Source organism: Oncorhynchus gorbuscha, linkage group LG24 (assembly GCF_021184085.1).
Source record: "Oncorhynchus gorbuscha isolate QuinsamMale2020 ecotype Even-year linkage group LG24, OgorEven_v1.0, whole genome shotgun sequence".
Taxonomy (NCBI): Eukaryota; Metazoa; Chordata; class Actinopteri; order Salmoniformes; family Salmonidae; genus Oncorhynchus; species Oncorhynchus gorbuscha.
The window spans coordinates 31,784,669-31,807,170 of NC_060196.1; the positions used below are offsets into that span (position 1 = coordinate 31,784,669).

Here is a 22,502-nt window from a genome sequence, read left to right on the forward strand (position 1 = left end):
ATCTCGAGTATGAACAATGTTCAATACCATCACAGTAGGTCAAAGAACAAATCTAGGAAGTCCTTTGTTCTACAGTCCACTATTAAAGTGGAACAAATGCTACAAAACCAATTTTAGAGGTTTTAAAAATAGGTTATATTTGAATCAACATTCCATTATTGTACACTAAGGCATTGTTGGCAGAATAGATGGATGCAATTCAATGCATGATAAATATAATTTCACCAATGCATTTCTTTGCTATCAGGTTGGAAATCACAGCTGACCAGGTACATTGTTTGGTGCCGCCATTCGGGATGCACCGTTTCAACGACTCAATATTTTGTACAAAAACAGTGGCTCCACACAGATGCAAGTGTCATTTGGTTAGCTAGCAAGAACTAGAACGACTGTTATCCAGTTAGCCAGAGTGAAGTTGCGAACGCAAGAGATATGCCATCCTTTCCGATTTGGTATGTGTCCCAGAGCGCAGAATAACTGATGAATTTACGAACACACTACGACCGTGTCAGTAATAGTCACGAATGCACTGGATCGGGGTTTCCCGAGGCCCCCCCCGGTGCATGTTTAGTTTTTTGCCCTAGCACTACACAGCTGTTTCTAATAACCAACATCATCACGCTTTGATTATTTGAAACAGCTGTGTAGTGCTAGGGCAAAACCCAAAATGTGCAGCCAGGGGGGGGCCTAGGACAGATGTTGGGAAACCCTGCTCGAGATAACATGTAAACCGTGTCTGGAAGTAGCTATAGTAGAGCTAGCCAACTTTAGCCAGTTAGCTTAGGTGCTTGGTTGGGACAAGTACGAATCATAGGCAGACAAGCTGCAGAAGGATGAGTAGGCTACAATTCCCCATCTTGCTCTGGCTAGCATTAGTTGATGATCTTGTTGTGCAAACCATCGAGAGAAAGAGAGATTTCCTTTTTATGACTATTTGATCAATAGGACTGTAAATGTCACAAATGTAAAAGGACTCCCGTGGTATTGACATAGTGGCAGAAATCCAGTCAGGTGTAACGTTATTTTGTGGCTTTTGGCGAATGCGTTCTACTGATCTGAAGTTGCACGGTTGCAACTGCCTGTAAACACACAGTCCAGTTCAAAGTGAATTGTGTCAGGCCTGATTTGAAATGCCTTTACATAAAAGGTCTACTGGCGCAACGGTCTGTATATTCTCCGGTCCTGGACAAGACATGTTTTTATTAAGTTTCATTTCCTGCAGTTTCTATTAACTGTCCAAAATGCACAAATTCTATATTGCTATAGCATTTTCATAAATGCCTTACTCTACGTAATTCCCAAACATTCTAATAATGAATGAAAACATGAAACTGACCATAAGTGCTTGATGTCAGAACATTTTTTTAAAAGTGGCATTCTTCCTGGGAGGGTGTATATGAACAGATCAAGATTTCATGTTGCTAAAATGCTGTCAGTTCCACTTTAAGGCTACTTTGGAATTAGATAACATCTCAATCACAAGGTTACCATTTAAAAATGGTTACTTAATTATTAGTTTTATGGAAACAATGAATCAAGCTCCAATTAAGTAGTCTAACATATAGGACAGTTCAATTTTTTGTTAAGATAAGTAACAAGAAAAAAAAAGATAAGCTTAATTTGTCAATTCTTACTTAAAGGGGCACTCAGCAAAATAATGTTGCCACCAGAGATATTGAGATGCATGAGAGGCAAGACTTTGCAGATGACACAACAGTTTGCTAATCACCGACAAGACGGTCAGAGACCTGGCCGGGTGGTGCCAGAATAACAACCTATCCCTCAACGTAACCAAGACTAAGGAGATGATTGTGGACTACAGGAAAAGGAGCACCGAGCACATCCCCATTCTCATCGACAGGGCTATAGTGGAGCAGGTTCCTAGGTGTCCACATCACCAACAGACTAGAATGGTCCAAACACACCAAGACAGTCGTGAAGAGGGCACGACAAAGCCTATTTCCCCCACAGGAAACTAAAAAGACCTTTTTCCTCAAAAGGTTCTACAACTGCAACAGAGAGCATCCTGACCGGTTGAATCACTGTCTGGTACGGCAATTGCTCGGCATCCGACCGCAAAGCACTTCAGAGGCCCAATACATCACTGGGGCTAAGCTGCCTGCAATCCAGGACCTCTACAGCAGGCGGTGTCAGAGGAAGGCCCTAAAAATTGTCAAAGACCACAGCCACCCCAGTCATAGACTGTTCTATCTACTACTGCATGGAAAGCGGTACCAGAGTGCCAAGTCTAGGAGAAAAAGGCTTCAGTTTTTACCCCCAAGCAATAAAAGACTCCCAAACAGGTAACCAAAATGGTTACCCGGACTATTTGCATTGTGTGCCTCCCCCCAACCAACCACTTTTTTACGCTGCTGCTACTCTCTGTTCATCTTATTTGCATATTCATTTCAACTATACAATCATGTACATACTACCTAAATGGCCAGACCAACCAGGGCTCCCGCACATTGGCTAACCAGGCTATCTGCATTGTGTCCCACCACCCGCCAACCCCTCTTTTTAAGCTTCTGCTACTCTGTTCATCATATATGCAGTCACTTTAACGATACCTATATGTTCATACCATCTCAATAAGCCTGACAAACAGGTGTCTGTATGTAGCCTTGCTACTCTTTTTTCAAATGTCTTTTTACTGTTTTATTTCTTTACTTACCCACACACTTTTTTTTCTTCGCACCATTGGTTAGTCTGCAAGTAAGCATTTCACTGTAAGGTCTACACCTGTTGTATTCGGCGCACGTGACAAATAAACTGATTTGATATCTACCGTAAAATACCAGGTAGGCCTATTTTTGCCACATGAACTACTACCAGATTGGCATGATTGTTGCTTAGAACTACCAAGTAACATGTGTAATTATGACTGACCTTGCATGTGACACTGGAGCTTTCCACTCAATCTTCCTATACTATCCTCTCGTTCAGGATCACGAGACTTTACATTTAGCAGTGTCTCAAATTTTTTGTTGGGGGAAAACCTGAAGCAAGTTATCCAATTAGAGGGAAAACAACCCAAGGGGTTGAGAGACCGTTGCACTACATTCCAATGTCCATATTAGTATACCACAAAGAAATCATGCCCAATACATACACTAGGTGGTATGCTGGTTGGTGTGGACATTGAAACATAGCCTAGAGGTGACATTGGTTAGGCCCATTCAAAACTACAGATTTTCCAGGATGAGGAACCCGTGTTTCATTGCATTTCCTTAGGTCTTTTTGTGTTGACATGCAAACCAAATAGCTTCCATTGTGTTCTACTTTTGTAGTCAAATATCAAAACGCCTTTCCTGTGAAGTGTCGTTTTCTGGACCATGACCAAACGTCATGACTTCCTGAGCATCACTTCCGGAGTGGACAGGACAGTCTATTGAGGAAGGGTCCCTGAGAGTTACTGGAATCGGATTTCCCCATTTTAAAGTTTTTTTCTTTTTCTAACAGGTTCTGGACCAGTGCTTAACAAGGCGCAATAATGAATTTGTGTTCCAAATAAAGTGTCTGGGCAACAGTTCCCAAAACATGTCCTGGATTCCTGTTAAGTAGCAGTTAGCGGCTAGCCATCATGAAAACGGAGCAGGCCAACGCTGGCAGTGCTAGCCCACCTGTGTTTTTATCCACGTTTGGGCACAGTTGCATCAGGAGAAATGTTTCACACAATGAAGGTGTGACTGGAAAATGGGCAAGGATTTGTCTTCCTGAAATGCACCATCATCAAGCAGTTTAAGGAATAGATGTTCTGGCTGTTAGCTTGGCTGCGAGAAAATGATAACTTGCTTTCTAAGTACACAGACCTTGCCGTAACCCAGGAAAACCCAATGTCAGATCTAAATGCCACCTATAGCAAAACTGTCAATGAGTCGGGCAGCGTTGATCTGTCCCAATCCAACAGACAGATGTTAAGGTCAACTCCTTAACATCTGGCTGGACACTCACAAGGCATAGGCGATAGGGGAGGCAGTCTGGCCACTTCATCTGTCCGAGAAGATCCGCTTCAGCTATCAAACAGCTTAGCAGTTTTTAAAAAAAACACCCTCGTTAGCACGGGGAAGAGAATAATTCTCTCTAGCCCCCTCCCGTGCTACTGAAGGGGCTTGAAATGTTTTAGCCGACCCTGAACGAGCACCTGAAGAAATGTTGCAATGACAGAAATGTCTCTTTTTGTGACAACTTCAATTTGCTGTGGGACCAACCAGCACTTTTTATAAAGAGATGGGATTCACTCAAACCGCAGGGGTTCCGGGATAATTTCCAGCAACATTGCAAACTGTTTTAGAGACTGATGGACAGGGTCTGGTAGTGCTCCAGTTCTCCCTGTCAGAATAAGCAAAATACGACTTGGAAATCTTGTAAAATCCTGTAGAAATGGAACTATGGTTATTGTTATTAACCTAATTTACAGTATTTTTCTTTAACCTCACTAGGGAAGGGGGCAGCATTCGGAATTTTGGATGAAAAGCATGCCCAAAGTAAAACTGCCTGCTACTCGGGTCCAGAAGCTAGGATATGCATATAATTGGTAGATTTGGATAGGACTCTAATTTCTAGAAAACACTACTCTCCAAAACTGTTAAAATAATGTCTGTGAGTATAACAGAACTGATATGGCAGGCAAAAACCTGAGGAAATAGCACTTCCTGGATAGATTTATTCTTGAAATGCCTGTTTTTCCATTGAAAGACTATCCACCATACAAAGACTTATGGGTGCAGTTCACAATCCCTATGGCTTCCACTACATGTGGCCAGTCTTTAGGCATAGTTTCAGGCTTTTACTTTGAAGAATGAGGGAGAAACACCACTTTCAATGAGACGACAGTGGAACTTTCCAGACATGAGTCCTGCGCGTAACCTGGACCGTGCCTTTCTTGTTTTTCCTTTTCTATTGATGAAGCCATTGTCCGGTTGAAATATGATTGATTATTTATGACAAAAACAAACTAAGGATTGATTATAAACATCGTTTGACATGTTTCTACGAACTTTTATGGTACTTTTTAGATTGTGTCTGTTGTGACCGCACTTTGTTCCATGGATTACTGGGGGGGAAAAAAATACACCAACAAAACTGAGGTTTTTGAATATAAAAGAGGGACATTATCGAACAAAATGAACATTTGTAACATGGAGTCTTGGGAGTGCAATCTTATGAAGATCAAAAGGTAAGTGATACACATTTTAAAATCGCCATTTCTGACTTTTGTTACTCCTCTTCTTGGCTGCTAACTGTTTGTAATGATTTGTCTGCTGGGCGCTGTTGTCAGATAATCGCATGGTTTGCTTTCGCCGTAAAGTCTTTTTGAAATCTGACACCGTGGTTGGATTAACAAAGTTAATTTTTAAACCGATGTATGTTTCATGAATTTTTATGAGTATTTCTGTTTTTGAATTTGGCGCTCTACAAATTTCACTGGATGTTGGCCAGGAGGGAGGGTAGCATCCCACACCTCCTAGAGAGGTTACCTTCACCTTCTAGTGGCTCTAACGTTAATCATTTGATTCTTATTCCATTGGTTACCTCAGGGACAGAATATGGCACTTTCAAAAAAATGTTAAAGCAATCACAAGTAAAACCTCCCTCGTGAATGACCTCATTACTGAGCAAAGTTGATTGCATGTTCCTCACTGAAACATGGCTGTAATCATACTGTAGTGCCGCTCTTATTGAAGCCTCCCCCGTATTATCCGGTGAATTCTAATTAAATTACTAAAAATATTTTATTTTCATGAAATCACAAGTGCAATACACCAAAACACAGATTAATTTGTTAATCCGGCCGGCGTGTCAGATTTCAAAAAGGCTTTACCGTGAATGCACTTCCTGGATGGATTTTCCTCAGGTTTTCACCTGCCATTCAATTCTGTTATACTCAGACAATATTTTTGACAGTTTTGGAAACTTTAGTGTTTTCTATCCTAATCTGCATTGTCTAGCTTCTGGCCCTGAGAAATAGGCAGTTTACTTTGGGCACGTGTTTCATCCAAACATCAAAATACTGCCCCTTAGCCTAAAGAGGTTTAAACTGAACTTTTGTCTATTGTCCTTGAGAACTATAATAAAATAATTGTGTTGGGCGATTTTAAGATTCATGTTGACAAAAGAGACCGACTCCAAGGCCATTGAATTTATTAATCTTTTGAGCTCTATGGACTTTATCCAACATGTTACTGGGCCCATAACCACAGCCATACTCTGGGCCTGGTTAATACCAAGGGCCTTTATATTGACATATCCTTTATTGTTGATGTATCTGATCCCCACTGTGCATTTTTTACTACCTTGTTGCCTATAGCACAGTGTAATACCTAACGCATTATTAAGAAATGCTTCCCTCTCTGAAGTTGCTACAGACTTTGAGTGTATGAACAATACTTCACCACTTATTCTGCCTTCCTCATGATGATTTAGTTAATCACTTTAATAGACATTTACATTTAAGTCATTTAGCAGACGCTCTTATCCAGAGCGACTTAAGAGCAACCATTGAGGCCATAGCTGAAAGAGGCCACACCAAACAGAGAGCTCATTGGATGAGCGAGGAAACTAAATTAAAGAGAAATTGCAGAAAGGCAGAGCAGAAGAGAAGAAAGTCAGGTCCATTATGATATTATGAGAGCAACTTGGCATACAGTACAAGTCAAAAGTTTGGACACCTACTCATTCCAGGGTTTCTTTTTTTAAACTATTTTCTACATTGTAGAATAATAGTGAAGACATCAAAACACACACATATGGAATCATGTAGTAACAAAAAAAAAAACAAGTTAAACTACTCAAAATATTTTCAAGATTTCAAGTAGCCACCCTTTACACACTCTTGGCATTCTGTCATTCTTTTTATATAATTTTTTTGTGTAGTAATTATTTAAGCTTTTATTTATTTGTATGTAAACACATTGCGTTGCAAGCCATGTCTGAAATGTGCTGTATAAATAAAGCTGGATTTGAAACAAACAGCTGACTGAAGACGGGACAGCCTGATGCATCATGAAACTTTGTTGCTGCTTGCTGAAACAAGCAATATGTTCTAGCAACGCCTCCCTCCCTGCAGCACCAGCACATGCAGTCAAACAAGAAAAATGAACAAAAATTAAATACAAAATTGTTGGCTGACCAAGTAATTTGACCATCCAATAACAGTCATTCAAAAGTCTATGACCTTCACAGTCCTAGTCGTTGTTGTTCTACAGTTGGGGGTCAAATATATTGACACCTATGCACAGAACCAAGAAAGTACTTTTTTTTAATGAAATGAATAAAATAAAATAAAATTCACTTCAAATTTGTTTGGAGGCAGGTGATTCTCGGTTAGTGTAACTTCTCACCTGTGGTAAGTTGCAGGTTACACAGTATAAATACTAATTCAATCCGTTTTGAAAAGAGAAACAGAACATTCTGCACCATTGCAAAGTGCAAGGGTGGCAAAATATTTTGACTGCAGTTGCGGACACATTTTAAAGAACTGAAAAAATGTCACGCTGATTGTTTCAGTGCTTAATGACACAAAAGATTGTTTTTTTCTCTACAACGCAATGCATTTCAGGAGTTTACCCTAAATGAGCAATTAGTCGCAGGAAACCTTCTGGAATGTACCTGTACAGTCAGTAACTGCTCACCCAATAGACCTGTAACCAAAGTACACATTGCTGATGACTTGGGGATAGAGTTGACAGGGAGGCTTGGTTACCTGCAGAACACAAGGTGCGGCAGAAATGCATTATCTATATGCATGGACGTCAGCAATAGAGCAGACGTCCTTTGCACCTATAGTCCAGGTGATTGTTGAACATATGGCCACGTGTTAGAATACCATTGCACAAGGCAGAGCTAACCTGGTGACAACACATAGCTTCTCTGTACCATTTTATCTTACAAGTCAGTCAGTCTAAAAAAAATGTACAACTGATTTTACAGCAGTCAAACAAATCAATGTTGAAGCAGCCATATTTCATGAGCTGAAATAAAAAGATCACAGATATGTTTCATACACACAAAAAGATAAACTAAAATATGCACAAACGTGTTCACATCCCTGTGAGCATTTCTCCTCTGCCAAGATAATCCATTCAACTGACAGGTGTGGCATACCTTGTGCTGGGGACAATAAAAGGGGAGGTTTTGAGGAAGTGTGCAATTGGTAGCTACTTTGAAGAAACTCAAATAGATTTTGATATGTTTAACAATTTTTTGGTTACTACATGATTCCATGTGATTCCATGTGTTATATCATAGTTTGTCTTCACTTATATTCTACATTGTAGAAAAATAAAGAAAAACCCTTGAATGAGGTGGTGTCCAAACTTGTACACACACAGCACATTCGGAAAGTATTCAGACTCCTTGACGCCCCCCCTCCCTTTTTGTTACATTACAGCCTTATTCTAAAATTTATTAAATTGTTTATTTCCCCAATGATGGCAAAGCAAAAACAGGTTTGTACAAATGTTTGCACATTTATTTTTAAAAAATTACTGAAATATCACATTTACATAAGTATTCAGACTCTTTACGCGGTACTTTGTTGAAGCAACTTTGGCAGGGATTACAGCCTAGAGTCTTCTTGGGTAAGACGCTACAAGCTTGGCACACCTGTATTTGGGGAGTTTCTCCCATTTGTCTCTGCAGATCCTCTCAAGCTCTGTCAGGTTAGATGGGGAGTGTCACTGCACAGCTATTTTCAGGTCTCTCCAGAAATGTTCGATCGAGTTCAATTCCGGACTCTGGCTGGGTCACTCAAGAACATTCAGAGACTTGTCCCAAAGCCACTCCTGCATTGTCTTGGCTGTGTGCTTAGGGTCGTTGTCCTGTTGGAAGGTGAACCGTCGCCCTAGTCAGGTCCTGAGTGTTCTGAAGGAGGTTTTCATCAAGGGTCTCTCTGTACTGTGCTCAGTTCAGCTTTCCCCTCGATCCCGTCTAGTCGCCCAGTCCCTGCCGCTGAAACATCCCTACAGCATGATATTGTGACCATGGTTCACCGTAGGGATGGTGCCAGGTATCCTCCAGGCGCTTGGCATTCAGGCCAAAGAGTTCAATCTTGGTTTCATCAGACCAGAGAATCTTGTTTCTCATGGTCTGTGAGTCTTTAGGTGCCTTTTGGCAAACTCCAAGTGGGCTGTTAAGTGGTTTCCACCTGTCCACTCTAGCATAAAGGCCTGATTGGTGGAGCGCTGCAGAGATGGTTTTTCTTCTGGAAGGTTCTGCCATCTCCACAGAGGAACTCTGTAGCTCTGTCAGAGTAAAATGTTTTTTTTTTAAATATATATTTGCTAATATTTCAAAAAATCTGTATTTGCTCTGTCATTGTGGAGTATTGTGTGTAGATTGATGAGGAAAAACATTTAATTAATCAATTTTAGAATAAAGGATGTAACGTAACAAAACGTGGAAAAAGTCTAGGGGTCTGAACTTTCCGAATGCACTGGATGTACAGTACCAGTCAAAAGTTAGGACACACCTACTCATTAATTTGTATTATTTTCTACATTATAGAATAACAGTGAAGACAACACTATGAAATAACTAATATGGAATAATGTAGTAACCAAAAAGGTGTTAAACTTATCAAAATCGATTTTATACTCTTCAAAGTAGCCACCCTTTGCCTTGATGACAGCTTTGCACACTCTTGGCATTCTCTCAAACAGCTTCACCTGGAATGCTTTTCCAACAGTCTTGAAGGAGCTCCCGCATATACTGAGCACTTGTTGGCTGCTTTTCCTTCACTCTGCAGTCCAACTCATCTCAATTGGGTTGAGGTTGGGTGATTATTATTATTATTTTAAGAATTGTGGAGGCCAGGCCATCTGTTGCAGCCCTCCATCACTCTCCTTGGTCAAATAGCCATTACACAGCCTGGAGGTGTCATTGTCCTGTTGAAAAACAAATACTCCCACTAAGCGCAAACCAGATGGGATGGCGTATCGCCGCAGAATGCCTGTTAATTTAAATTCATTCCAGGTGACTACCTCATGAAGCTGGTTGAGAGAATGCTAAAATTGTACAAAACTGTCAAGGCAAAGAGTGGCTCCTTTAAAGAATCTCAAATATAAAACCTATTTTGAGTACTACATGAGTCCATGTGTGCAATTTCATAGTTTTGATGTCTTCACTATTGTTATACATTCTTCTATGTCGTAAAGAGTAAAAATAAAGAACCTGGAATGAGTAGGTGTCCAAACTTTTTACTGGTACTTGTATATATAAACTACAATCATTTATGTAAAGCGACAGTTGCATCTATAGTTAAACTTCTAATATATTTTCTAATGTATTTTACATTTAATACCACTGAATAAAAAATAAAAGGAGCCATCCTAATCCACAGTGCCCTAGCCCAGCAGCTTTGTTGCCAAGACTACGCGGGGGCAGGAAGAGGGAAGTAGTGAGGCGGAGGGGGCCTGCTGGACACTGACAGCTAAACCCAGACTTTAAACAAAAGCACCTTTATGCAACACCCACCCAAACTGCACTGCGGAGGCGTCCCACTCACATTAAAGCGCGACTCAAAATGGTGGACATACCCCGAGTGTACAAAATATTAAGAACACCTTCCTAATATTGTGTTGCACCCCCAATTTGTCTTCAGAACAGCCTCAATTCATCTGCAATGCTTGCCGTTTGGGGTTTTATGCTGGGTTTCTGTATAGCACTTTGTGACATCGACTGATGTAAAAAAGGGCTTTATAAATACATTTGATTTGAATTCGTCAGGGCATGGACTCTACAAGGTGTCGAAAAGGGATGCTGGTCCATGTTGACGCCAATGCTTCCCAGAGTTGTCAAGTTAGCTGGATGTCCTTTAGGTGGTGGACCTTTCCTGATACACATTGGAAACTGTTAGAGTGTGGAAAAACCCAGCAGTGTTGCAGTTCTTGACACAAACCGGTGTGCCTGGCACCTACTACCATACCCCGTTCAAAGGCACTTAAATCTTATCTTGCCCATTCACCCTCTGAATGGCACACATAATCCCTGTCTCAATTGTCTCAGGGCTTAAAAATCCTTCTTTAACCCGGCTCCTACCCTTCATCTACACTGATTGAAGTGGATTTAACGAGTGACATCAATAAGGGAATCGTAGCTTTCAACTGGGTTCCCCTGGTCAGTTTGTCATGGAAAGAACAGGTTCATAATGTTTTGTACGCTCAGTGTATTTCACAGCATTCGTCTTCCTCCTCACTGTGCTTTGTGTCCTGATGTTTTTTCCCCTCACTGATGCAATCCAGCCAGAGGCCAAGTAAAAAGAGAAAACCCCAGTTATTCAATTAGGCCTATAACCAGAGCTGTGTTTGAATACCCATACAAACATACTGTATACTACATACTCAGTATACACACACCACACACTACATATTATTAGTTCATTTTAGCATCCTATAAACAAAAAGGTATCCTTTCGGCTACTGTAATGATATGTGGTTTGTAAGGATAGCGTAGCTAACAAATTGTCAGCCAACATGACATGTAACGCAACTTATTTGAAGGCATTACCTTATTACATTGCTCAACATTTTCTTAAAAGCAGCCAATGTATCCGCTCTCGTCATACTTTCACTGTATATTTTCCGCCATTTTCTTCTAATCTGAAATTGTTGTAAAGCCACGCCCATTTCCTGGAGAATTGCATTATGGGCCTCTGCTTGTATACTTCGAATTTTCACAATTGTAGTACGCCATATCCGGGAACTTTTGGCATACTAACTATATCCATACTATGACCAATAAGCATATTACGTACTCATTTTGTCACAAATAGTGCAGTTAGCATGAGTATTTGAACACAGCTCAGGACTAACAAGATGGCGAGTGAAGCCTTATCAATAAGGATTATCAGTACAGTATTTATCATCAAAGCAAAATGGACTGCTTGCATTACATCTCGTGATCAGTTTCTAAACCCAGAGGCACAACATTGCGAGACTTCCGGGAACGATTGCGAAACAGACCGGGGTTTGGCAAGTCAATGGGAGAAGTAAAAAAAAAAAAAATGTATCCTTAATTCTTGATTTTCTCAAATGCAAAACATAGTTGAGACAATGTCTTAAGCAGCAGAAACTGTCATTACTATAACCTTATGAAAGGGAGACTGACACGTTTTTATTTTCATCAAAAACGTTATATCGAAGGAGTGCGTTTGACAAGCACGGCCTGCACAAGCACAGTTCAGCACGACAGGGATTTCTATTGGAGATGCAGTTTCTGCCCATCTTTGCTCATACATCCTAAACACCAGAGTCAATAGAGTGATGTGCCCTTGAACTCCTTTGTGGTGTTGGTTGTGTTCTGTGGATCGTTATTGGGCTCCACCTGCCCTACAGGAGTCTTCACAGAGCACCGACATGGATCACTAAGCACCCAAAATCCCAGCAGGGAGGTTTGATGCAGGCACAACTGGTGAAGGGAGAGGAGGAAAACAGAGTGAGGGACAGTGAAAGAAGGAGAGGATATTAGCCGAGAGAGGGCGGTTTAGGGGATATTTTTAAAAAAGGATGACAAAAACGGGAACAAAAAAAACAGAATGAAAAAAGGCAGCAGAATGAGAGAGACTAGAGGTAAAAGAGGGAACATTGGAAGTAGGGAGAAAACGTAACACAGCAAGATGTCTGGGAGAGTCCACTTGCCTAAAAAGTATATAAAAAAAAAACATTTAAAAGAAGGGGTGGAAGTGAGATGAGTAAAATATATAAAACGAGAGGAGAGGGAATGTGGCCATCTCTCTGCTCTGGTTCAGGACATTGTTCTGTCTTTCTCATAAAATAACAGATCCCCTGATGAGATGGAAGAAGGCTGCAAGCCAGATTTAAGTTCAGACAGTCAGCGAGACAGAAAGGCCAGAAAGGGGAAGCAGATAAACACTATCCCTGACATTCTTTCCCTGTGCACTCACAAGGAAACCACACTGTTTGAAAGTGTCTCTTCCAACCAAGAGGCATGGCTTTCATGTGGTTTACCACAAGGCCCATATCCCTGGTCAACACTGACAAATCCTGCCTCAACACAAAACCATACTCACAATAGCATCTGGTAAACAATTGAATATCAGCAACATTAGAAAGTGACATTAGAAAGCGTTAGAAAGCGCTCCAGTCGAGAGGGACTCAAGCTCACTCCGACCTCTGACACCAGCTGCAGAGCAATCTGGCTGAGAAGTCCAGCCAAAAAGAAGAGGGAGTAGACTGCACATCCAAAACAATAGGGAGGGAACTCTGGAGATGTGGGACAGATGCTACCTAACCCCACCCCCTTCTTTATTAGTTCGTCTAGCCAGACTAGCCTCAGTCTATAGAAAGAGCTGGAATAGTGCTCCTGAAGATCCTAAAATGTGTAATCCTGTGCTCCCAAAGAATGTTCCATTTTGACAGAACAGTTTTTCCACAAGTAATATTATTGTGAGACAATGCCTTAAGTCGCAAGCATTCACTGCACCTGCGAAGAAAAGTCTTGCTGACCTGCCACGATCCAGTGTAGTTGAAAAAATTGAACTTGCTGAATCCCAGTGTTATGCAAGACACGCATTTACTACTGACACACAAATAGAGAAAAACTTGGAAATCAGAGTAGGGGCTCAGATTCCTCAACTAAAATCCACACAGGGTTTACTCTGCTCGATAATCTACAGTGACTATTAACAATGAGAACATGTATGCAACAGGCCTATTGAAGACATGATTAAAAATAACTTCTTCTATACTCTACAACTCAGATAACACTCGCCCCTCTTTTTGTATGACATAAGATGTTAACTTCTTTGGGGTGGGGGGGCAGTATTTTCACGTCCGGATGTAAAGCGTGCCCAGAGTGAACTGCCTGCTACTCAGGCCCAGATGCAAGGATATGCATATTATTAGTTGATTTGGATAGAAAACACTGAAGTTTCTAAAACTGTTTGAATGATGTCTGAGTATAACAGAACTCATTTGGCAGGCAAAAACCTGAGAAAATAATCCAACCCAGAAGTGGGAAATCTGAGGTTTGTAAGTTTTCAAGTCTTAGCCTACCCAATAAACAGTGTCTGTGGGGTCATATTGCACTTCCTAAGGCTTCCACTAGATGTCAACAGTCTTTAGAACCTTGTTTCAGGCTTCTACTGTGAAGTGAGAGAGAATGAGAGCAGATTGAGTCATGGGTCTGCCAGAAGGCCATGTGCTCAGTCAGGCTCGCGCCCGTGAGCGTTGGCTCCGTTCCCTTTAATTTCTAAAGACAAAGAAATTCTCCAGTTGAAACATTGAAGATTTATGATAAAAACATCCTAAAGATTGATTATATACTTTGTATGACATGTTGACGAACTTTAATATAACTATTTTGACTTTGTCTGGACCTATTGCCTGCGTATTTGTATTACTGTACTAAATGCGCAAACAAAAAGGAGGTATTTGGAAATAAAGTCCATAATTTATCGAACAAAACATTTATTGTGGAACTGTGATTCCTGGGAGTGCATTCTGATGAAGATCATTCATATATCCTTATGTACATATTCCTTATCCCCTTACACTGTGTATAAGACAGTAGTTTTGGAATTGTTAGTTAGATTACTTGTTGGTTATCACTGCATTGTCGGAACTAGAAGCACAAGCATTTCGCTACACTCGCATTAACATCTGCTAACCATGTGTATGTGACAAATAAAATTTGATTTGATAGGTAAGTGAATATTTATAATGCCATTTCTGACTTTTGTTGACTCCATAACATGGCAGGTATCTGTATTGCTTGTTTTGGTCTCTGAATGCTGTACTCAGATTATTCCATGGTGTGCTTTTTCCTAAAGCTTTTTTGAAATCTGACACAGCGGTTGCATTAAGGAGAAGATTATCTTTAATTCCATGCATAAGTTGTATTTTCATCAACATTTATGATGAGTATTTCTGTAAATTGACGTGGCTCTCTGCACTTATGTTTTATAGGCAAAATATAACGTGCCAATGTAAACAGAGATTTTTGGATATAAATATGAACTTTATCAAACAAAACATACATTTACTGTGTAACATGGAGTCCTATGAGTGCCATCTGATGAAGATCAAAGGTTAGTGATTCATTTCCTCTCCATTTCTGCTTTTTGTGACCCCACTCTTTGGCTGAAAAAATGGCTGTGTTTTTTTGTGACTAGGTACTGACCTAACAATCGCATGGTATGCTTTTGTCGTAAAGCCTTTTTGAAATTGAACACTGTGGTGGGATTAACAACAAGTTTATCTGTAAAATGGTGTATAATACATGCATGTTTGAGAAATTTTAATTATGAGATTTGTTGTTTGAATTTGGCGCCCTGCACTTTCACTGGATGTTGGTCAGGTGGGACGTTAACCTCTCTAGGGTACGTGGGACGCTAAGGCACTCACCTCATCGTAGCCCCTTTCCACCTTGGGGTTGCTGGCTGTTCTCTTGAGGCTAGTCGCCAGGCTCGTGCAATGCGTGGCGTCCGACTTGGACCGCTGGTGTGTCCGCTTGGAAGGCGAGAGGTAGGCATCGGCAGGGATGATCTGGCTGTCGGGAGCCGGGGTCAGCTCCACGGCGTGCCGCTGGTGAATCCGAGCACCATCCCGCAGCCCAGGGCTGGTGGCTGCAGCACCAGCTGGATCTACACCTTTAGAAGCCGAGTGGGGCTTTAGTTCGTCGGAGAGGATTAGCTTGCGCAGCTTGGTCCCGCGCGAGTGGCGTTGGGTAGAGATGTGCATGTCGGAGGAGTAGGCGCCGAGCAACCATGCCGTCTGCAGGGAGAAGGCAATGCTCTGGCGGCAGCGGTGCACCACGTAGGGCCGGATAGCGTCGCCCATATCCTCGTCCATGTGGACGTACATGTTGAGCAGCTGGGGTAGGTGGAAGTCCACGTCGTCGTCCGAGAAGCTGAAGAGGCGGTTGCCAATGTAGGCCTGGACGCCGGGCTCTTTGGACTTGTACAGGTAGGAGATGGCCATGGAGACGTCGAAGAGCTTAGACTCAAATAACCGTAAAAGCAAGGACTGCTTGGCTGCTGCGGAGGACTGGTCGCCATTCTGTTGTTGCGACTGAGGGCATGTGGGAGTATTTTGTCGGGGAGGATCACGCTTTTCTTCCTCCTCTTCATCCTCCTCTTTGATCGAACCGGTGTCACAAGGAATATGTCGAAGCGCATCACTTTCTTCCTCTTTAATGGAACCTGTGTCACAAGGCTGTTGTGACAGAGGGCATGGTAGCGTTATTTGTTGTAGAGGATCATGCTGTTCTTCCTCTTCTTTAATCGAACCCGTGTCAAAAGGCTCCAAGTATACTGTTCCATTGGGCAGCCGCCTTTGCGGGCTGCACTTTTCCAACAACTCTGGTTCTTCCTCAACCTTCAGAAGTTTGACATTCTGCAGGACCTCCTGGCAAGCCTTCAGGGCCACTTCAGGGTCGATGACCAGGTCCAGCTCCATAGAGTCCTCAGATATGATGTCCAAAGGAGGGCTGCAGCCCCGCATGCCATCGCTGCTGCAGCCACTGGGGCTGGAGCTTCTGGGACTGGAGGAGGACTGGTGCTGGTTGGGGCAGTCCGAGGAGCAGTCCGAGCAGGAGGATGAGGAAGAAGAGGATCCAGGTGAGGAAGGGCAGGAAAATGTAGAGGTGGAGGACAGCGAGGGGCTGAGATGAAGTGTCTCGATCTGGGCAGGAGAGATAGCCACTTCCATTTCAGCCATGGTGGCAGTTGAACCTGGGAGAAGGAGAGATGAGTCAGTGAAGCATAAGAGACCAGTGTACAGACAGGGGAAAAGTAGCATGTATTCATAACATCAGATTGATTCTTGAAGTTATATGACTTCAAGGGTTAGCCTAAAGCATATATTCATTTTTTTATTTTTTTATTAAAATATTTAACTGAATGGCTCAATTAACATTTACCAAAAGAGCAAACTACCTTCTGGAATATATACTGAACAAAAATATAAAAAACATTTACAAAAATGTTACTGTTATAATTAATATAAAAGGAATTCAGCAGGCACTAATCTATGGATTTCACATGACTGAAAATGGGCACAGTCATAAGTGGGTCTGGGAGGGCATAGGCCCACCCACTGGGGAGCCAGGCCCAGCCAATCAGAATTAATTTTTCACCACAAAAGGGCTTTATTAACAACTCCTCAGCACTCCCCCCACTCCTTCCCTCAGACGATCCCACAGGTGAAGAAGCCGGATGTGAGGTCCTGGGTTGTCATTTTTACATGTGGTCTGCGGTTGTGAGGCCGGTTGGACGTACTGCCAAATTCTCTAAAAACATTGGAAGCGGCTTATAGTAGAGATATGAACATAATTTTATCTGGCAACATCTCTGGTGGACATTCCTGCAGTCAGCATGCCAATTGCACGCTCCCTCAACTTGAGGTATCTGTGGCATTGTGTTGACAACTGCACATTTTAGTTGCCTTTTGTTCCCAGCACAAGGTGCACCTGTGTAATGATCATGCCAATTAATCAGTTTCTTGATAAACCACACCCGTCAGGTGGATGGATTATATTGGCAAAGTAGAAATGCTCACTAACAGTGATGTAAACAAATTTGTGCACAAAATGAGAGAAACACAGGTTTTTTTGCATATGGAAAAATACTAGGATCTTTTATTTCAGCTCATGAAACCAACGCTTTACATGTTGCGTTTATATTTTTGTTCAGTATGACCAAGTATTAAACATTTTAATCTATTCCAGTACCTTTACCAAAATCAATTCACAAAGCATGAATTTCCAATCAGCATTAGATCTACTGGGTCACAAGGTCAGTTCTCCAGACATCCATGATCACACTCCTGCCATAACAAAGTCCAAAGATGTGACAAACGCAGTACTCCACGCAGCTGCACTCCCAAGATTTCCTAGAACGAGTCTGAGCCAATGACACAAGCCTCACAGATGTGCTTGAGGCCCTTTCCAATTCCCTCCGGGACCGAAAGGATTAGAGCGTTACATAACCAGGCAGATTCCCCTCATTGCTTGAAGGGGACGAGATTAATGCTTTATTGCACTGATGTGATAGTGTCCACGACAGCATTTCCATTCAAAATGTCTGGAAAAGTATTTGATAGCTCAAGATTTCACATTCATTGTGTGTTCATCATTCATGTATAGAAATGTTGCGACAAAATGCTGGTAATTTTCAGCAGAGAGAGAGCGAGAGAGCGAGAGAGCGAGAGAGAGAGAGATCGGCACTTTCCATAGAAGTTACCTACTAAAACTAAGGTTTCGCCTTTAAAAACTAGCTAATAGGCAAGTATTTTTGGGATTCATGAGGGGGGGGGGCGGCTATTAAAGCATGAGAACCACTTGAGGGACCAAAGTAAACATATTTCCAGAAAGAAACCATCAGGCTAAAACTAGGCCTTAGACAGATTTCGGTAATGAGAACTTGGGGTGAAGCGTCCAAAATTCAGGCGAAAATGTCAAATGCGTTTGCCTTGTTTTAAAGTGCCATAAATTAAGCATCTTGGTCTTCAAAATTACAGTGGATTGTTGCAGATATATCATGGTTTTCTAACTGAATTTGCTACTGCCATGGTTAAAACTGGTTTCATGAGAATCTATCACATGAGTGTCATTCAACAGGTTTCAGCATGCAGTCAGCGACAGGGCTTTAAATTACATGTGCGCGATAGTCCCCTATGAATACCACAGGCTTGAGCAACAACAGTGAAACAGAAGATACAGCCCTGCATGTTTGCCTTTATCAGTACCTTTAAGGTTTCGCAAATGTTCACGTCACCAACTGAAAGTGAACCTCTCACTTCCACAATCACCCAAACCTCTGGAGTAGATCTTCGGTTGGATTAAAGGTTTGATCAAGTAGCCTTAAAGCACGTTTCACTTTCTAGAATAAAAATGGAGCCTAATTTCAAAAGGCATTTGGAGTCCTCTACCTCCGAGTCCCTTTTAGAATGCATGTTGTGTAGCTTAGCTGGCTCTTTCAGCTGAACAATCCTCCTTAAAAGCATGTAGCCCTGACTACATATGTGTATTGCGCTCTATAAAAAATGTTTTTATTTTATTTAAAAGGCAGTCACTGAAGACCTAGGCTTACCAATACAAACAGCGTATGGCTCAGGTTCCTACACCTATTAAAATGAGCATATGCTGTAGCTCTCATAGGTTTCATTGGGTTGTGGACCTATTAAGATTGTACCTGAGAGAGAGCAAGGCCACATGCTCAGTTCACTTTGTAAGACATCCTGATCCTCTGACTGTCACCAGATCTGATTATGTTGTGGAGAGGTCCCGCCCCTGCTGTGTCAGAATCGGGCACTGATAATGAACAGTTTGTAGAATACACATTACCATTCCAGCCTCAACTTTGAGAGAACAAAACACTCAAGTAATCGACTTCCCTCTCGGTGTGTGTTTAGCCTACACATTAAAACACAGACCACGATACAATATTCTGATCTGCTGCTTCTGACACCCATTCCAGGCCCCAAAAGCACATTGTGCTATTACGCTAAGCCTATTCCTATTACCACAGCTTTAGAGTCAAAGGTATAGTCTAGGCCAAGACTAATTCATTAACTCCAAAAATGTTGTTTTAGAAGCTGATCTGAGATTAGCACACAATGGAGATTGACTTTCCCTTGTATAAAGGCCTAGAGTATCAATTAACGGTGACACGTGCCCAAAGCACTGATATGATATCACTGGAGGTCAGTGTGTACCCACAAATGTTATTATAGCAAGGAAAGCTCTTAAGATGTTTTAAATGGCTAAGAGACATGAGATAGGCCAACCTAATATTTATTCAGATAAATGTTTAACCGACTTTACAAGCTGTAACCTAGAACATGACTCATTCTTGTGGGATGTGCTTGATGTTCCGATTTCATTACCGATACGCCAGTTGACACCATCAGAAATTCTTTAGGTGGAATTTCAGGAAGTAAATGTTTCCAGCAATTGGAAAAAAAATGATTAGCACTTTGACAAGGCTCTGTGTGGTTGTAATGATTGCAAACCCAGCCAACTGTAAAACACAACCCAGATGAGACACGGTCACGATTAATAAAAACACAGGTGACTGACATAATGGAACCTGTGCCGGCTCCTCCAGGCCCACCGGGGCTCTGTCAGGCAGGGGTGGGACGATGGCTTCCAGGTGTGGGGTTTGAGGCTGTAGGGGTGGGCGCCTGCCACCTCTCTTCCTCCACACAACTGCTGCTCCACAGAGCGAGTCATACAGCACAGACACGAAGAGTCAACAACTTCTCCCTTTATGGCATCAAGTCTGTGTGTGTGTGTGACAGTTAATTAAGGCAGTGAAGGTTATTTACCAGACCAAGGGTTTGAGGCAAATGTGCACTTGATAATTGAGTATTCGTGCTGGCATCTCCATATCTTTTAAGGAAAATATGACAACTGCCAACTGGGCGAGAGATATTTGCAGGACAGACCATGGCAGTACAGCCTGGCCTTCAAGCTTATTTAATGTGGCCCCTTAACGTGGTTGTGCACAAATAGTCACTGTGTACCGGCCTGAATGGCCTTTATCATTGTTGTGGTTGGATGGTAAAGTCTGGAGTGAAATGCGGGATGTTCCCTAAAATGTTTGCATGTCACTGTTACCAATTAGATCAATGGTGAAAAATCTCTCACTCCAAACACTAACGACATCTGACCTAATTGGACTGACCAACCAGCGATGTAGCAACAGGAGTCCATTTGCCGTCCTTGCCTCCTGAACTCCGACCCTCGGTTAACAGAAATCTAGAGCTGTACACAGAATTATCACTCCTTAAACAAACAGCATATAAAAACTTGCTGGCAAATGACCCTTCCACTGTCCACATAACATACGTACGTATATACTCTAAAATGTCATTACCACAAGTGAAGGCATGTTCAGCAGGTGTGACAAGAGATATCAGCCTGCATTTCCATCTTTAATTTGTTTCCCTATTTAATTTCTATAGAGTGGCTACTGGACAGTGAAAACAACAGGAAGGGCAGTCAGTGTGTCAGTGGGGTGGAATATCAAGCACACAAAGCCCTGCCTCTCCCCTCTCCCGATGTATTATTTAATGGGATAGTGGCACAATGAGCTACTCAGGCGGAATAACACTGATTGGCGTCTCGCTCGCTCTCCGAAACTGTGACGAGCAGGATCAGTTGCACACTTAAGTCTTTCCATCACAGCACAGACGGTAAAGTTTCTCTGCTATAGCGGGGGAGTGAGTAATTTGGTACTGGTTCAAATCACGATCTCTCACACATTATGACTTCACCAAGAACATCCCCCAGCTTTTAGAATACGTACATTGAATAAACAATGATACATCATGCCCTTTTAGAGTTGGAATGTGTGGTTGTGTCATCAAATCATCAAAGACCCTCCAACACACATCTCCAGAAGGCAGCTTGTCCATATACAGTGCATTCAAAAGTATTCAGACCCCTTGACTTTTTCCACATTGTTACATTACAGTCTTGTTCTGAAATGGATTCAATAGTTTGTCCTTACCAATCTAAACACAATACACCACAATGACAAAGTGAAAACGGGTTTAGAAATGTTAGCAAATGTATTAAAAAAATAAAACAGACCCTTTGCTATGAGACAAGAAATTGCACATCCTGTTTCCATTGATCATCCTTGAGTTGTTTCTAAAACTTGACTGGAGTCCACCTGTGGTAAATTCAATTGATTGGACATGACTTGGAAAGGCACACTTGTTTATATAAAGTCCCACAGTTGACAGTTCAAGTCAGAGCAAAAACCAAGTCATGAGGTTGAAGGAATTGTCCATAGAGCTCCGAGACAGGATTGTGTCGAGGAACAGATATGGGGAAGTGTACCAAAAAATGTCTGCAGCATTAAAGGTCCCCAACAACACAGTGGCCTCCATAATTCTTAAATGGACATTTGGAACCAACAGGACTATTCCTAGAGCTGGCAGCCCAGCCAAACAGCAATTGGGAAGAAGGGCCTTGGTCAGCTGGGTGACCAAGAACCCGATGGTCCCTCAGAGAGCTCGAGAGTTCCTCTGTGAAGATGGGAGAACCTTCCAGAAAGACAACAATCTCTGCAGCACTCCACCAATCAGGCCTTTATGGTAGAGTGGCCAGACAGAAGCCACTCCTCATGACAGCCCGCTTGGAATTTGCCAAAGGCACCTAAAGGACTCTCGGGACCATTGGTCTGATGAAACCAATATTTAACTCTTTGGCCTGAATACCAAGCATCAAGTACAGAGAGATCCTTGAGGAAAACCTGCTTCACAGCACCTCAGACTGAGGCAAAGGTTTTACGTTCCAACAGGACAACGACCATAAAGCAGGAGTGGCTTCGGGACAAGTCTCTGAATATCCTTGAGTGGCTCAGCCAGAGCCCGGACTTGAACCCGATCTAACATCTCTGGAGAGACCTGAAAATATCTGTGCAACGACTCTCTCCATCCAACCTGACAGAGCTTGAGAGGATTTGCACAGAATTGGAGAAACTCCCCAAATACAGGAGTGCCAAGCTGGCAGCGTCATACCCAAGAAGA

The 22,502-nt window shown here is 42.1% G+C and overlaps 1 protein-coding gene across 2 annotated transcripts in view; it reads right to left on the reverse strand.

Annotated features, from left to right (window-relative positions):
- LOC124012662 (phosphatidylinositol 4-kinase beta-like) overlaps nucleotides 1-22,502 on the reverse strand; it is a 31,579-nt gene that overhangs the window by 7,353 nt on the left and 1,724 nt on the right. The window contains exon 2 of one of the 2 annotated variants that reach the window (XM_046326524.1): nucleotides 15,366-16,693. In XM_046326524.1, coding sequence (XP_046182480.1) covers nucleotides 15,366-16,679 — 1,314 coding nt within the window. In that variant the 5' untranslated portion in view covers nucleotides 16,680-16,693. Of the gene's footprint in view, nucleotides 1-225; nucleotides 508-15,365; nucleotides 16,694-22,502 lie in introns of those variants that run through there. The other variant, XM_046326525.1, reaches the window with a different exon arrangement.